The sequence below is a fragment of the Protomyctophum parallelum genome (genome assembly GCF_964188405.1).
Source record: "Protomyctophum parallelum genome assembly, chromosome: 4".
In the NCBI taxonomy this organism is placed as follows: Eukaryota; Metazoa; Chordata; class Actinopteri; order Myctophiformes; family Myctophidae; genus Protomyctophum; species Protomyctophum parallelum.
In genome coordinates this window covers 51726938-51746060 of record NC_139700.1, presented here as the reverse complement: position 1 = coordinate 51746060, position 19123 = coordinate 51726938, and the positions used below count along the sequence as shown (strand labels likewise).

The window sequence follows — 19123 nt, the reverse complement described above, 5'->3', positions numbered from 1 at the left end:
TGGAAGGAAGCTCGATAGAGTCAGTCTTATGTGGGTGTGTGCAGCTCCAAACTGACCAGTGTGTCACAGCGTCACTGTGCGTGTCCATATAAGGCTCCAAACATGTCAGTGTGTCACAGCGTCACTGTGGCGTCCATATAAGGCTCCAAACATGTTAGTGTGTCACAGCGTCACTGTGCATCCATATTCAGAAGGCTCCAATCCAGTGACGTAGAGTCTGTGGGGGCCGGAGGGGCAGGGCCCCCATGAGGATTTTCGGGGGAATTGCACCCAACCACACTGAAGACAGTCAAAACACTGTCCAACACCGCCCTCCCCTGGCTAAACCAGGCACGGTCCCTTCATGAGGATTATGAAAACTATTCGTTTCTGTTCAGAAGAGCTCCAAACTGACCAGCGTGTCACAGCGTCACTGTGGGGTCCATATAAGGCTCCAAACAGGTCAGTGTGTCACAGCGTCACTGTGCGTTCATATTCAGAAGCAGTGACGTAGAGTCTGTGGGGGCCGGAGGGCCAGGGGCCCCCATGAGGATTTTCGGGGAATTGCACCCAAAACACTGTCCAACACCGCCCTCCCCTGGCTAAAGCAGGCATGGGCCCCCATGAGGATTAGGAAAACTATTCGTTTCTGTCCAGAAGGCTCCAAACAGGTCAGTGTGTCACAGCGTCACTGTGCGTCCATATAAGGCTCCAAACAGGTCAGTGTGTCACAGCGTCACTGTGGCGTCCATATAAGGCTCCGAACAGGTCAGTGTGTCACAGCGTCATATTCAGAAGGCTCCCGCCGGTAAGCTGTGGTTGTTATTGCCCGCCGTCTCGTGGCCGTTCTTCCCCAGCAGCGACAGAGACTCCGTGCTCTGCCGCAGCCCCAGTACGGACGCCCCCGGGAAGTCCCTCCCCCCCGTCGACAACATCCCCCCCTCCACCTCGCCCACGCCGCCCCCCATCACCCCCACCTCCTCCAGGTCGTCGTCACCCGCGGCCGCGGCGGCAGACGCCGCCGCCTCCCGCGCCTCCTCCTTGAAGAGGCGGTCGCTCTCCTGCTTGAGCTCCTGGTAGGAGCGCGAGAACATGTGGAAGATGGAGGTGGCGGGGAAGGCCATGATGAGGATGCCGCTCAGGATGCTGCTGAGCGCCACCACCTGGACACATGGCAAACAAAGATCTTTAAAGGACCACTTCACCACTTCTCAACCTATCTTCATATAATAGGTCCTCACTAATAAGCATGAAAAGATTGTGCAATTTTTTTCTACTCGGTCTGTGTCTCATAGGAGGGCTGTGGGCAGTTCAGAAACCGTCTTCCAGTGACATCATCGATGGGGAATACAAGCTAATAAAAACGGCAGGCTTTCTAGTCCTGAAAAGTTGCAATGCGAAAATGGAAGCCATCGTTCTCATGATAATGAAAATATAAAAAAAAATGTAAAAAAAACCTTGTTTAAAAAATAATCTGCCTAATGATGATGTCACTGGAAGACGGTTTCTAAACTGCCCACAGCCCTCCTATGAGACACAGACTGAGTAGAAAAATATCGTGCCATTTTATCATGGTTATTAGTGAGGACCTATTATATGAAGATACGTTGAAAAGTGGTGAAGTGGTCCTTTAACATTCACAGGAGTAACATTATGGAACAGCCTCAATATAAAGAGGTAGAATTAAGCAGCTCATTACAATTATTTAAAAAAAACCGAAATACTCCTTCCTCCTTTATGTTTATTATTATTACTATTATCATCATCATTATCATTACCATTATTATTATTATAATTTCTGTTGTCCTTCTCCGTTTTTTTTTGTTTGTATGTTTTTGTTTTGTTTAGTTTAGTTTAGTTTAGTTTTGTCTTGTTTTTGTTATGTTTTGTTTTTCTGTGCAACATGCATAATATAATTACAATTTATTTATTTCTTTATAATGGGAGAATTGGCACTCAGAGCCTAAACTGGTGACCACCAGTTGGCGCTGAAAGAGTTTTAAAAGGGCTGGCATTATAAGCCGAGGCTTCTGCCAAAAACACTGTCTTTTGGTCAAAAAAAGAAAACCCTGAATACATTGTATAAAAGTGTGTGTGTATTTTGTGACAAAATAAACTTTGAAACTTGAACCTGTCCGGGGATGGAGCGCGGCACCATGTCGCCGTAGCCCACTGTGGTCATGGAGATGATGGCCCACCAATAGGAGGCCGGGATGGAGCTGAAGTCCTGCGCGCCCGTCAGCTCGCTCTCCGCCAGGTGCACCAGCGGCGAGAAGAGCGTCACGGCCACGCACAGGAAGAGCATGAGCAGGCCGAACTCGCGCGTGCTCCGCCGCACCTTTAATATATAAAATATGCACTGCACCTTTAATATATACAATATGCACCGCACCTTTAACACATTGATTGCTACAAGTTTCAATTTTCTCAGGATTGGTGGTGCTAAGCGATTAACATTGGACTTTTGAACTTTTTAGGGGCCCACAGCGAGGGCAGGGGGGCAGTCAGCCAGATATTTCGTGAAGCCTCATTTGAAATCGGTAGTTCATATAATGGCCTGTTGTGGCGCTGGACCGGACCCAAAAAGCCCCATAGCTCCATAGAGGCCCATGTATTTTGGCCCAACTTCACCTAGACTGTATTACCTTAATAAACATGGTCATGAATACTTTCTTCTTCCAGTCACTAGTTTAAAGTCTCATTTCTAATGTCATAATATTCTTTTTGGAAAATTATGGTCCCATTAATTAAAAAAATGACCATAAAGAAAAAAACCCATCGCGTATGTTCTGAGGGGCGTGGCTACCATTACAGTCTATGATCGGGATTCCCCTCCCACTCGAGTCAAAATAAAAACCAACGGAGAAGAAGGGGGGAAGTCCCGCCTCGTTGTCTGGGCAGCCAATGACCAGCTGGTATACAAAACGGAGCCAGCCAATGGCCAGCTGGTACCAAAGATGGCGACTTACATCAGGAATTAGCATATTATTACAGGCTTCATTTTACGTTCATGTTAGACCCGGGGAACGCTTTGTCCATATTTTTTACAGTCTATGAGCGAGGGGCCTCTTATAGCGAGAATCACACCGCATAAATTAAAAGAAAGCCAAACTTGTCCACTTCAATAAAAAAAAAAAAGATTCTACCATCTTCCATTCTGGAGATATTGACCTTTTTCTAACACCTGCTTTTGGCTGCACGCTGCTCGCTTGAAAAAACAGCAGAGATATGGAAGGTTGAAGTTGACAGACATTGACAGACAGATATAAAAATGAACACAAATAATATCATATACATACTACACACTGAATGAAAGCCCTGAATGTCTACTTTTAGGAGGAAAACAAATACACATTGATCCCATGTATAGTTTGTCAGTAATTAGCTATTGCATGCAGTTTGCGCCCACCAGAGAGGATTTCAGAGAATGCATGGACCTGAAGAACTATTAAAAATCACACCCCTGTGAAGTGAGCAGTGCAATGTTGTGCAACATTGCACTGCTCACTTCACAGGGGTGTGATTTTTATTATTATTACAGTATTCGTTTTTTTCTTATGAAAGCAGAGAGTCTTCTGTTTCATACGGTATATAGTATGTACATGTCGCTATAGGCCTTATTTTGTGAATAATAGTTATTCAGGTCCATGCATTCTCTGAAATCCTCTCTGAAAAAGAGTATTTTAGACAAGGTATGGACCTGACAACTAAATATTCACAAAATAAGGCCTATAGCGACATGTACATACTATAGACATATCTGATCATTGTCTCAGTAACAGGGGGGGCAACAAAAGTCTTGATCAGTGTAGGCTACCTTCCACCGATCGTTTCAGAACGATAGTATGGTGAGACACGTTAGTGGTTGACATGTCTGGACATGTTAGGGCAAAGAACCACAGGAGCGATAAGCGATGGAAAGGAGCTTCATCCACTCGAGAGAGACGCTAATCCCGGCTGTGATTTTGACAAAATGACAGACAACTCGATGGCTTCCGCAGTTTAGAATGAGCCATGTGTATTCGTTATACATTACAAACGGGTCGATTACGTCCCAGACGCCTTCATTGCGGTCTTATCACTGCAATTATAATGAATAAAAAGTCGGTTACAATCACACTACGGAGTACGGATAGTGTTGGCTGCATTGGCTGGCGAAGGCGCTATGGCTAATGGCGATGATGGTGATCCATGGTGTCATATCAAGCTTGGCGCGCTATGAGCTTGTAGATCTGCTATTTTTGAAAAATCCAAGAACGACTGACATTTTTTTAGAATCTGATCTCAGGTCAGAATGGGTTAATCAGACCAGTAGTGTGTTGTCCCAGTGGAAACCTCGTATGAATCTGATCTCAGGTCAGAATAGGATAAACTAACCGTGAGGCCCAGCGTCTGCAGGCCCAGGGAGTGGCGCGCCAGGCGCATGACGTAGAGGATGCGCAGGGCGCGCATGATCCTCAGCACCAGGCCCAGCTTGTCCAGGTAGCCCTTCCCCTTGCCCGAGTCGTGCGACAGCTCGGCCGGGTCCTTCTCCTCCACCACCAGCGACAAGTAGTAGGGCAGGATGGCCAGGGCGTCGATGACGTTGAGCGGCCCCCGCAGGAAGTCCAGCTTGCTGCGCGCCTGGATGAAGCGGAGGAGGAACTCCAGCGTGAACCAGGCCACGCACACCGTCTCGATGACGAACATGTGGTGGCACTTGGCGGAGCACTCGCCCTGAGAGAGAGAGAGATAGAGAGAGAGAGAGAGAGAGTTAATTAGAATGCCCTCAACCGAGAATACACAGTGGCAAATTACCTGACCACTGTTACTGATCGAAAACTGAGGAAGATGTTGAGTATGTACAGACCAGGGGGGCAGTCAGACAGATATTTAACCAGGGGGGCAATCAGACAGATATTTAACCAGGGGGGCAGTCAGACAGATATTTAACCAGGGGGGCAGTCAGACAGATATTTAACCAGGGGGGCAGTCAGACAGATATTTAACCAGGGGGGCAGTCACACAGATATTTAACCAGGGGGGCAGTCACACAGATATTTAACCAGGGGGGCAGTCAGACAGATATTTAACCAGGGGGGCAGTCAGACAGATATTTAACCAGGGGGGCAGTCAGACAGATATTTAACCAGGGGGGCAGTCACACAGATATTTAACCAGGGGGGCAGTCAGACAGATATTTAACCAGGGGGGCAGTCAGACAGATATTTTGTGAAGCCACTAAGGAAATCGGGATTTCCTGAAAGTTCATATAATGGCCTGTTGTGGCGCTGTCATTGGGCCCAAAAAAACCCATAGCCCCATAGAAGTCCATGTATTTGGGCCCAACTTCACCTAGACTGTATTACCTTAATAAACATGGTCATGAATACTTTCTGCTTCCAGTCACTAGTTTAAAGTCTCATTTCTAATGTCATAATATTCTTTTTGGAAAGTTATGGTCCCATTAATTAAAAAAATTACCATAAAGTCGCGCATGTTCTGAGGGGCGTGGCTACCGTTACAGTCTATGAACGGGATCCCCCACCCACTCGAGTCAAAATAAAAACCAACGAAGAAGAAGGGGGGAAGTCCCGCCTCGTTGTCTGGGCCAGCCAATGGGCCAGCTGGGCCCAAACGGATCTAGAAAGATGGCGATGTACAATTCAAGGACTGACAGGCTTCATTTTACGTTCATGTTAGACCCGGGGAACGCTTTGGTACAGACTCAGCGACCACCGTCTGGCAATAGAAACAGGCAGACACAGACAGAACTGGCTGCCTAGAGAAGACAGACTGTGTTCACTCTGCTCTCAACGGGGAGGTGTAGACAGAGCTACATTTTGTGTTACAATGCGACAAGTATAAAGACATCAGAGAATCATTCTTCCTACATTTAAAGAAAAATATAAAGAATTTGAATCCACCATTAATAACTCATCGCTCCAATATGTTCTGGGAGAACAGTCCAAATGCACAGTTGTGGCAGCAACATACGTGTGGAGTTGTCATCAACTGAGGGACAGCCAGTGGACAGAAGAGACAGGTATATCTGTCTGAACAGGGTCAATAAGTTGCTGTTATGTTTCCGTTTGTTAATTTATTTTCATTACTTGCGCAAGCAGAGCGCGCAAGTAATGTGGTCGGCCTGTCTCATTTGTCGTGACAGCTGTTCCGCCATTTGAGGCTTACGCAGAAAAACATCAAATCTGTGCCCGTATTGCTGGACCAATGATGACGAAATGACCATATTTCTTACGTCATCATTTAGAGCTAGTCATACACGTATTTCTTACGTCATCATTTAGAGCTAGTCATACACATACGTGTATGACTAGCTCTAAATGATGACGTAAGAAATATGGTCATTTCGTCATCATTGGTCCAGCAATACGGGCACAGATTTGATGTTTTTCTGCGTAAGCCTCAAATGGCGGAACAGCTGTCACGGTTTTTGGACCAAAGTGACCACAGAATACCGCTAATCAACTTACAACTACACACTTTATACAGTATAGAGTATATATATATAATATGGTCATTTCGTCATCATTGGTCCAGCAATACGGGCACAGATTTGATGTATGACTAGCTCTAAATGATGACGTAAGAAATACGTGTATGACTAGCTCTAAATGATGACGTAAGAAATATGGTCATTTCGTCATCATTGGTCCAGCAATACGGGCACAGATTTTATGTTTTTCTGCGTAAGCCTCAAATGGCGGAACAGCTGTCACGGTTTTTGGACCAAAGTGACCACAGAATACCGCTAATCAACTTACAACTACACACTTTATACAGTATAGAAAAGAAGTATATATGTATACATATATAGTATATGCCTATATACTATATATATATACTATATATATTTCTTACGTCATCATTTAGAGCTAGTCATACGTATACTATATACATAATCAATAAAAAATAAAATACCAAATTGTGCCTGATCTGCTGGGACCAGAGTACGTGGTGTGTATGTGTATGACTAGCTCTGTCATACATATATATGTTCTACTTTATGTACTTTACTTATGTACAGATCACCTAAAACAGACCTTTCCAAATTAAACACATTTCTCGAAAACATGGTAAAGTATATATCATCTCCGACTTCTGCAATTTTGATAATAGGAGATTTCAATGAAGACCATAATACTGAGATAGAAAGAAGTATAAAGACCTACATGTCAAAATTAGGCTTTAAACAATTAAATACAAATCCAACTACAGATTACGGAAATATTTTAGATCATGTATATTGTAACAAATGTGAAAGTATTAGTATAGAAATTGAAGTTAGAGACACATATTACTCTGATCATGATTTAGTATTAATATCACTATAGTCCAACATGAAATAGATTTAAAATTAAAATAATATTTTTAATTCAGTTTATATACTTTTTTTTATAGGTGTTTACATGCATAAAGTAGATAGGTAGTAAATAGTTACACCTAATAATTACACATTTCAAATGTTCCTTCACAGAGATATTGAGATTCCACCGTTTACAGAAAAAGTATACTGTATAACATATTTTAATTCAGTTTATATACCTTTTTTTCAACACATATAAATTATTTATTTGTCTCTGAAAAACAAAAAAGGGATCCAGAATATATCTACAACAATAAAACAGTATTTCTTATATAGATAGAAACTAGAATCATACTTAATACTAAATGTTTACATGTATAGTAGGTAGCAAATAATTACATCTAAACATTAATCACTTCAAACGTTCGTTCACATAGATACTGAGATTTGACAGTTTACAGCGGGCGAAAACATTACATGCGCGCTCTGCTTGCGCACTAGTTGGCCATTTATGGCCTACTAGTGTGCAACAAGCAAGTATGCACTCGACAGAGTGCAGTTCTAGTTGTTATTGTATTGCTTGTTGTTTATTATTGTTGGGATGTTTGTTGACTTTTGTTTTGTTGTTATGTACGCTTTGGCAATGTAAAACATATTTATCATGCCAATAAAGCCTTTTGAAATTGAATTGAGAGAGAGAGAGAGAGAGAGAGAGAGAGAGAGAGAGAGAGAGAGAGAGAGACACAGAGAGACAGAGAGTCACAGGGTCAGATATTCATCCTCTGTAATCATGAATAACTCATTAGCTGCAGCTGTCGGAGCATTGCGACGCTATGCTAGCTGGTGGTCATGGTGTCAGGTGACACGAGGCAGAGAGACACAAACAATCAGTGCCTTGGTAGGGGGGAGCGAGGCGGGAGGCAGATTAATGTGACACCGTCCGTCCCGCTTGTCTGTTCATTTGTTTTACTCGACAGGGACAATGCCCAATAAAGATATATTATCACACAATAAATACTGCAGCTATAGCTACCGATATATAAGCTAATTACTTGTGCAAGCAGAGTGAGCAAGTACTGGGATCGGCTGGGTCAAAGTCAAAGTCATACGATTTGTCACACACGTTACCGCAGGGAAATCTGTTCCCCGCATTTGACCCATCTCTTGGTGTGTGTGTGTGTTCCTTCTTCTAAGAAGAAGGAATGAAATCAATAAAAACAGTGGAATGATCTATACTGTAGCTGGGGAGTTTTGGAGAGTGCCGTTGAGGCAGTAATTCCTAAACAGTTGGAAACATTAGAAAAAATCTATTTTGCTTCAGAGGACATACAGTAACATCCATAACAGATTTACCAACACCAACATGTTGTAACTGCTACTTGGAGTACATTAGGGACTCAGGACTAAAACATGATGGAACCTCTCATCTCACTCCCATAGAACCTGAACCTCCCATAGAACCTCTCACTCCCATAGAACATGGGTACCCAAAGGGACTAAAACATGATGGAACCTCTCACTCCCATAGAACATGGGTACCCAAAGGGACTAAAACATGATGGAACCTCTCACTCCCATAGAACATGGGTACCCAAAGGGACTAAAACATGATGGAACCTCTCACTCCCATAGAACATGGGTACCCAAAGGGACTAAAACATGATGGAACCTCTCACTCCCATAGAACATGGGTACCCAAAGGGACTAAAACATGATGGAACCTCTCACTCCCACAGAACATGGGTAGCCAAAGGGACTAAAACATGATGGAACCTCTCACTCCCATAGAACATGGGTACCTAAAGGGACTAAAACATGATGGAACCTCTCACTCCCATAGAACATGGGTACCCAAAGGGACTAAAACATGATGGAACCTCTCACTCCCATAGAACATGGGTACCCAAAGGGACTAAAACATGAAGGAACCTCTCACTCCCATAGAACATGGGTACCCAAAGGGACTAAAACATGATGGAACCTCTCACTCCCATAGAACATGGGTACCCAAAGGGACTAAAACATGATGGAACCTCTCACTCCCACAGAACATGGGTACCCAAAGGGACTAAAACATGATGGAACCTCTCACTCCCATAGAACATGGGTACCCAAAGGGACTAAAACATGATGGAACCTCTCACTCCCATAGAACATGGGTACCCAAAGGGACTAAAACATGATGGAACCTCTCACTCCCATAGAACATGGGTACCCAAAGGGACTAAAACATGATGGAACCTCTCACTCCCACAGAACATGGGTACCCAAAGGGACTAAAACATGATGGAACCTCTCACTCCCACAGAACATGGGTACCCAAAGGGACTAAAACATGATGGAACCTCTCACTCCCACAGAACATGGGTACCCAAAGTGACTAAAACATGATGGAACCTCTCACTCCCACAGAACATGGGTACCCAAAGTGACTAAAACATGATGGAACCTCTCACTCCCATAGAACATGGGTACCCAAAGGGACTAAAACACGATGGAACCTCTCACTCCCATAGAACATGGGTACCCAAAGGGACTAAAACATGATGGAACCTCTCACTCCCATAGAACATGGGTACCCAAAGGGACTAAAACATGATGGAACCTCTCACTCCCATAGAACATGGGTACCCAAAGGGACTAAAACATGATGGAACCTCTCACTCCCATAGAACATGGGTACCCAAAGGGACTAAAACATGATGGAACCTCTCACTCCCATAGAACATGGGTACCCAAAGGGACTAAAACATGATGGAACCTCTCACTCCCATAGAACATGGGTACCCAAAGGGACTAAAACATGATGGAACCTCTCACTCCCATAGAACATGGGTACCCAAAGGGACTAAAACATGAAGGAACCTCTCACTCCCATAGAACATGGGTACCCAAAGGGACTAAAACATGATGGAACCTCTCACTCCCATAGAACATGGGTACCCAAAGGGACTAAAACATGATGGAACCTCTCACTCCCATAGAACATGGGTACCCAAAGGGACTAAAACATGAAGGAACCTCTCACTCCCATAGAACATGGGTACCCAAAGGGACTAAAACATGATGGAACCTCTCACTCCCATAGAACATGGGTACCCAAAGGGACTAAAACATGAAGGAACCTCTCACTCCCATAGAACATGGGTACCCAAAGGGACTAAAACATGATGGAACCTCTCACTCCCATAGAACATGGGTACCCAAAGGGACTAAAACATGATGGAACCTCTCACTCCCATAGAACATGGGTACCCAAAGGGACTAAAACATGATGGAACCTCTCACTCCCATAGAACATGGGTACCCAAAGGGACTAAAACATGATGGAACCTCTCACTCCCATAGAACATGGGTACCCAAAGGGACTAAAACATGATGGAACCTCTCACTCCCACAGAACATGGGTACCCAAAGGGACTAAAACATGATGGAACCTCTCACTCCCACAGAACATGGGTACCCAAAGGGACTAAAACATGATGGAACCTCTCACTCCCACAGAACATGGGTACCCAAAGTGACTAAAACATGATGGAACCTCTCACTCCCACAGAACATGGGTACCCAAAGTGACTAAAACATGATGGAACCTCTCACTCCCATAGAACATGGGTACCCAAAGGGACTAAAACACGATGGAACCTCTCACTCCCATAGAACATGGGTACCCAAAGGGACTAAAACATGATGGAACCTCTCACTCCCATAGAACATGGGTACCCAAAGGGACTAAAACATGATGGAACCTCTCACTCCCATAGAACATGGGTACCCAAAGGGACTAAAACATGATGGAACCTCTCACTCCCATAGAACATGGGTACCCAAAGGGACTAAAACATGATGGAACCTCTCACTCCCATAGAACATGGGTACCCAAAGGGACTAAAACACGATGGAACCTCTCACTCCCATAGAACATGGGTACCCAAAGGGACTAAAACATGATGGAACCTCTCACTCCCACAGAACATGGGTACCCAAAGGGACTAAAACATGATGGAACCTCTCACTCCCATAGAACATGGGTACCCAAAGGGACTAAAACATGATGGAACCTCTCACTCCCATAGAACATGGGTACCCAAAGGGACTAAAACATGATGGAACCTCTCACTCCCATAGAACATGGGTACCCAAAGTGACTAAAACATGATGGAACCTCTCACTCCCATAGAACATGGGTACCCAGAGGGACTAAAACATGATGGAACCTCTCACTCCCATAGAACATGGGTACCCAAAGGGACTAAAACATGATGGAACCTCTCACTCCCACAGAACATGGGTACCCAAAGGGACTAAAACATGATGGAACCTCTCACTCCCACAGAACATGGGTACCCAAAGGGACTAAAACATGATGGAACCTCTCACTCCCATAGAACATGGGTACCCAAAGGGACTAAAACATGATGGAACCTCTCACTCCCATAGAACATGGGTACCCAAAGGGACTAAAACATGATGGAACCTCTCACTCCCATAGAGCATGGGTACCCAAAGGGACTAAAACATGATGGAACCTCTCACTCCCATAGAACATGGGTACCCAAAGGGACTAAAACATGATGGAACCTCTCACTCCCATAGAACATGGGTACCCAAAGGGACTAAAACATGATGGAACCTCTCACTCCCATAGAACATGGGTACCCAAAGGGACTAAAACATGATGGAACCTCTCACTCCCATAGAACATGGGTACCCAAAGGGACTAAAACATGATGGAACCTCTCACTCCCATAGAACATGGGTACCCAAAGGGACTAAAACATGATGGAACCTCTCACTCCCACAGAACATGGGTACCCAAAGGGACTAAAACATGATGGAACCTCTCACTCCCACAGAACATGGGTACCCAAAGGGACTAAAACATGATGGAACCTCTCACTCCCATAGAACATGGGTACCCAAAGGGACTAAAACATGAAGGAACCTCTCACTCCCATAGAGCATGGGTACCCAAAGGGACTAAAACACGATGGAACCTCTCACTCCCATAGAACATGGGTACCCAAAGGGACTAAAACATGATGGAACCTCTCACTCCCATAGAACATGGGTACCCAAAGGGACTAAAACATGATGGAACCTCTCACTCCCATAGAACATGGGTACCCAAAGGGACTAAAACATGATGGAACCTCTCACTCCCATAGAACATGGGTACCCAAAGGGACTAAAACATGATGGAACCTCTCACTCCCATAGAACATGGGTACCCAAAGGGACTAAAACATGATGGAACCTCTCACTCCCACAGAACATGGGTACCCAAAGGGACTAAAACATGATGGAACCTCTCACTCCCATAGAACATGGGTACCCAAAGGGACTAAAACATGATGGAACCTCTCACTCCCATAGAACATGGGTACCCAAAGGGACTAAAACATGATGGAACCTCTCACTCCCATAGAACATGGGTACCCAAAGGGACTAAAACATGATGGAACCTCTCACTCCCATAGAACATGGGTACCCAAAGGGACTAAAACATGATGGAACCTCTCACTCCCATAGAACATGGGTACCCAAAGGGACTAAAACATGATGGAACCTCTCACTCCCATAGAACATGGGTACCCAAAGGGACTAAAACATGATGGAACCTCTCACTCCCACAGAACATGGGTACCCAAAGGGACTAAAACATGATGGAACCTCTCACTCCCATAGAACATGGGTACCCAAAGGGACTAAAACATGATGGAACCTCTCACTCCCACAGAACATGGGTACCCAAAGGGACTAAAACATGATGGAACCTCTCACTCCCATAGAACATGGGTACCCAAAGGGACTAAAACATGATGGAACCTCTCACTCCCATAGAACATGGGTACCCAAAGTGGGGTCCTTCAGGGAGTTCCAGGGGAACTATTTGAGATAGTTAGGAACCAAATGGACCCTAACGGGTCCATTTGGTTCCATTTGTACACTCTCTGAGTTCAATTAACAGTGGTTTTACAATATAAATTGGGGTGCCAGAGATAGAAATGCCGTTAAATCGGGGGGTCCGTAGCCTAATGCGTGTGAAACTGGGGGGTCCATGAAATTAATGTTTCGGAATCACTGCTAGAGCCGTAAAAATCCTCCCTTATCGGGGGTCACTGGCACATATGTTTTCAAATGGGGGGGTCCTTATCAGGGTCACTGGCACATATGTTTTCAAATGGGGGGTCCTTATCGGGGGTCACTGGCACATATGTTTTCAAATGGGGGGGTCCTTATCGGGGGTCACTGGCACATATGTTTTCAAATGGGGGGGTCCTTATCGGGGGTCACTGGCACATATGTTTTCAAATGGGGGGGTCCTTATCGGGGGTCACTGGCACATATGTTTTCAAATGGGGGGGTCCTTATCGGGGTCACTGGCACATATGTTTTCAAATGGGGGGGTCCTTATCGGGGTCACTGGCACATATGTTTTCAAATGGGGGGGTCCTTATCGGGGGTCACTGGCACATATGTTTTCAAATGGGGGGGTCCTTATCGGGGTCACTGGCACATATGTTTTCAAATGGGGGGGTCCTTATCGGGGGGTCACTGGCACATATGTTTTCAAATGGGGGGGTCCTTATCGGGGGTCACTGGCACATATGTTTTCAAATGGGGGGGTCCTTATCGGGGGGTCACTGGCACATATGTTTTCAAATGGGGGGGTCCTTATCGGGGGTCACTGGCACATATGTTTTCAAATGGGGGGGTCCTTATCGGGGGTCACTGGCACATATGTTTTCAAATGGGGGGGTCCTTATCGGGGTCACTGGCACATATGTTTTCAAATGGGGGGTCCTTATTGGGGGTCACTGGCACATATGTTTTCAAATGGGGGGGGGTCCTTATCGGGGGTCACTGGCACATATGTTTTCAAATGGGGGGGTCCTTATCGGGGGTCACTGGCACATATGTTTTCAAATGGGGGGGTCCGTAGCCTAATAAATGTTGATTTGGGGGTCCTCCTTGACACGAAAAGGTTTGGGCACCAGTGCCATAGAGTTATAAAGGAGCTCACTGCGCTATAATGTACAGAAGAAGCAGCCTCTCAGGGAGAGCTTCCATGGGCCTGTTCTGGCGTCAGCCTCCTCCTCCAGCCTCTCAGGGAGAGCTTCCATGGGGCTGGTCTGGCGTCAGCCTCCTCCTCCACGCCGACTGCATGCATCAGCATGTCTCGCTGCACCGAACACAGCTTTGTCGGCGCTGCCGTGATATTATGCTAAATCACTGCAGCGCGACGACAGACAAGCCCCCCCCCCCAGGGTCCTCGTCTCTCCATGTGAGACACGCTGACACAGCCGTATAGCGTGTAAACCAGCATCAGTCAGTCCAGACTCCATGCGGGGCAGGCAGCCCCGTGTGGAACCTGTCACTCCGCTATAGAGGGCATGCGCTGCATGCTTAAAGTGAATGGCACATGGAGTGGCAAAGCAACATGCAAAGTGACTTTAACATTGTTTATCGTTGTTTAAAGGACCACTTCACCACTACACTGCAACACTCGATGATGATGATAAGCTACTAGTAGTGTAAACAAACATAATAATCGGAAAACCATCCCGCTTCCTTCGAGTCAAAAGTGTGGACATATTTTGGCTTCCCCACACCACGTGTCCAGTGAGTTATGAGGCCACACGACGCATCGTTAACAACCCAACGTCCAGTGAGTTACGAGGACACGACACATCGTTAACAGAACGGCTAACGTTTGTCGAGTATTATATGATCCGCCTCCACGACCGCCGTATCCCACATCCTGGCAAAACGACAAATATGAGGCGGTTGAGCGTGTTGGCAGGCATCACAAAGTCAAAGAGATCTGTCCAAAGATGACACAGCCAACAATTCCGGGCTCGTTCAGAGCAAACTGGTCCCTACATAATTCGACCCATGCTAAAGACATTTCCACTGTGATGTTGTTGAACAAAGCTAGCTTGTTGTCGCTGGGTTTAAACATTATAAGCATTCTAGAACCACGTTACCACCAGGTCACAAGCAGATCGCATATTATGACCACAACAGTGTTAATTGTAGTATTACTATTTTATTTAGTTACTTTAGAGTAGAGCTTAAGAATAATGTTGTCATCTCATCATCTCATCTCATCTCATCTAGGCCATGAAGTGTGGCCGCACTTCAGTGCCATAAAGTGTGGTGAGCGCACTTCATGGCGTGCTCTGCTTGCGCACAAGTAGGCCATACACGGCCTACTTGCATTCAAGGCGAAAGTTGGCATCTGGAGAGAGAGAGAGTGCATTTCTAGTTGACTCTGTAGTCCCTGGTCGGGAGTCATCGGTAGCACATCACTCAGAGCAATGAATCTAAATCATTTGACACATAATAATAATACAATCACACACACATTATCAATTAATGCTATGAAATGTGCAGAAATCAAACGCAAAATTTCACCGGCGAGTTGGATTATTCGGCTGCACCACAATACGGTATATTTCACATATTTTGTACCGACTTCTTCCTTCAGACATTCCTTAATGGAAAATGAGAGTGCGCTTTTGGACAGTTAGAAAGACCACAGGTGCAGCGTGCACGGGCACGGCGCCACTGGGCAACCTCCAACTGACCTGGAAGAGCGATTAGGCAGCCATATGATGGCACAGAGGGGACACTGGCCTCGGGCCATCAATCTCCCCCACACCACACCCCCCCACACCCTCCACACCTCCCCACACCCCCCCACACCCTCACAGACACACACACACACACACACACACACACACACACACACACACACCACACCTCCCCACATACTCAGCAAAGTCCCCCAAGTGTTTGTTAATCACTTCAACCTTGGACTCCCTCTATTCCTCCCCAGTTTCTCAAATTCTCTTTTTAAAATGTTTAAAACAAAATGGTGAGACCAGCAGCTCTATAATACAAGTCTTTATCCTAACCCTATAACCCATAAGGGTCACGCACCCTCAGAGTTACATTAAAGCTCTGCAGGATTCCACCATGTACAGTATAGTAAATACAGTAAGTATGCATTGCCGTTCTCGTCCATCCGTCATCCCCTCCAACAAACGACCCCTCCGTTCCTTCCCGTCTTCCTTCTCATCCCTCCTTCCCTCCCTCCATCCCTCCTTCCCTCCCTCCATCCCTCCCTCCATCCCTTGTTCCTCTCCTCCATCCATCCATCTCCTCTGCTTCTCCCCGTCCTCCATTCCCCCCGAAAAGCACCATCCCTCAGGGGGGGGGGGTCTCTGTCCTCCCCACTCCTCTCTCTACCCCTCCTTCTCATCACTCACTGTCTCCTCCACCTCCCTCTCCCCCTCCCTCACCACCTCCCTTCCTCCCTCCCTCCCTCCTCCACCACCTCCCTCTCCCCCTCCCTCACCACCTCCCTTCCTCCCTCCCTCCCTCCTCCACCACCTCCTCTCCCCCTCCCTCACCACCTCCCTTCCTTCCTCCCTCCCTCCCTCCTCCACCACCTCCCTCCCTCCCTCACCACCTCCCTTCCTCCCTCCCTCCCTCCTCCACCACCTCCCTCCCTCCCTCACCACCTCCCTTCCTCCCTCCCTCCCTCCTCCACCACCTCCCTCCCTCCCTCCCTCCTCCACCACCTCCCTCTCCCCCTCCCTCACCACCTCCCTTCCTCCCTCCCTCCCTCCTCCACCACCTCCCTCTCCCCCTCCCTCACCACCTCCCTTCCTCCCTCCCTCCTCCACCACCTCCCTCCCTCCCTCCCTCCTCCACCACCTCCCTCCCTCCCTCCCTCCTGCCCCCCTCCCTCCTCCACCTCCCTCCCTCAAATCTGTCCTTCTATCGTTTCAGTCCCTCGACAGCCCCCCTCTCTCCACTGGTGTTAGATAACAAAGAGCTGTACATAAGTACAATTTTAGGTACTTTTACTTTACTTTAGTATTTACATTTTCAACACTTCATATACCGGTACTAGTTCCTAGTAGTGATAATGATGTAATAATAATAATAATAATAATAGATTATTATTACTAAAGAAAGAAAGAAAGAAAGATATTTTGATGCCCAAGAGTTATTTCTACATTGTGTATTGCTGTCGTATATAAAGTCTCGTGTGGCCAGATATTTTAAAATATATTTTCCGTGAACGAAAATGCCAGCTTTCACACTTGGATTTGGGGATTGTGTAGTTCAAGTTATAGCGTTGGAAGATTGTGACGGCAACGGTGGCTCAAGGGTAGAGTGGCCACTAGGGGGCGTCGGTGGCTCAGCGGTAGAGTGGCTTGGACGGTAACCACAAGGTTGCCAGTTCGAACCCTGTGGGCTCCCCCAGAGTTAGTGTCGAAGCGTCCTTGAGCAAGACTCTGAACCCCTGATTGCTGCTGGTTGGTGCCTTGCATGGTTTCCGCCGCCATCGGTGTATGAATGTGTGTGTGTGAATGTGGTGAATGTAATGCACAATCACTGCCTTTGATAAAGGCGCTATATATAAATGCACCATTTACCATTTATTGTGGCCGTAGCAGCGGAGCCGGTGCTTTCACCAGAACACGCACTCTCGTTCTCCTCGTCTACAGTATATGTCATTCTCACTCTCTCATTCTCACTCTCGTATTCGCTTGTGTGTTTACAGAATCTCATTCCTCCAGTGGACTTGTATCCGTATCCCGTATGGCCCTCATCTCATCCCAGGCCTGCCTGCCTGCGTGCATGCACGCGCGTGCGTGCGTGCACATGTACGTGCATGTGCGACATGTATCTGCATGGCCCTCTCCTCAGCCCAACACCCCCACAGGGGGTTGAAGGCTGCTTCATATTGTGTGAAAACACAGTGGAATGACATCGTTTCAACAGAGTCCAAAATGTTTCAGGTGAAAACACAGTGGAATGACATCGTTTCAACAGAGTCCAAAATGTTTCAGGTGAAAACACAGTGGAATGACATCGTTTCAACAGAGTCCAAAATGTTTCAGGTGAAAACACAGTGGAATGACATCGTTTCAACAGAGTCCAAAATGTTTCAGGTGAAAACACAGTGGAATGACATCGTTTCAACAGAGTCCAAAATGTTTCAGGTGAAAACACAGTGAATGACATCGTTTCAACAGAGGCCAAAATGTTCAGGTGAAAACACAGTGGAATGACATCGTTTCAACAGAGGCCAAAATGTTTCAGTGAAAACACAGTGGAATGACATCGTTTCAACAGAGTCCAAAATGTTTCAGGTGAAAACACAGTGGAATGACATCGTTTCAACAGAGGCCAAAATGTTTCAGGTGAAAACACAGTGGAATGACATCGTTTCAACAGAGTCTTCATATCGTGTGAAAACACAGTGGAATGACATCGTTTCAACAGAGTCTTCATATCGTGTGAAAACACAGTGGAATGACATCGTTTCAACAGAGTCCAAAATGTTTCAGGTGAAAATGCAATTTCTGTGAGATATATACTATAGGAACTAGTCGTATTAGTCCCCCACCAGATGTTAAACTATCTTTCCTGGAGTTATCTTGTGGATGCCTTGGATTGGGATTAACACATTCTGACCTGAGATCAGATTCATACGAGGTTTCCACTGGACACACACTGGTCTGATTAACCCATTCTGACCTGAGATCAGATTCTAAAAATGTCAGTCGTTCTTCGATTTTTCAAAAATAGCAGACCTACAAGCTCGTAGCGCGCCACTCGGTGGCGCGCTACGAGCTTGTAGATCTGCTATTTTTCAATAGCTAAAGCATAACATGATGCTAACACCAAAAGGGGTTCCCGTTAGGAATGGGTTAAAGAATGCAAAAACCATCTGCTTATGATTCATATTTTGTTTTCACATAATATAGCCTTCAAAACATAAGGTCAAAATAAAAACTCAGAAAATTGGCT

The 19123-nt window shown here is 45.9% G+C and overlaps 1 protein-coding gene across 1 annotated transcript in view; it reads right to left on the bottom strand.

Moving 5' to 3' along the window:
- Positions 1-770: 770 nt before the first annotated feature.
- Positions 771-19123, bottom strand: part of kcng4a (potassium voltage-gated channel, subfamily G, member 4a) — a gene marked incomplete at its 3' end in the record, with an annotated part of 81265 nt that continues 62912 nt past the window's right edge. Inside the window, exons 3-5 of the mRNA XM_083762867.1 lie at positions 4357-4695; positions 2111-2317; positions 771-1142 (exon numbers count right to left, since the gene is read on the bottom strand). Of these exons, the coding sequence (XP_083618993.1) occupies positions 771-1142; positions 2111-2317; positions 4357-4695 (918 nt within the window). The remainder of the gene's footprint in view (positions 1143-2110; positions 2318-4356; positions 4696-19123) is intronic.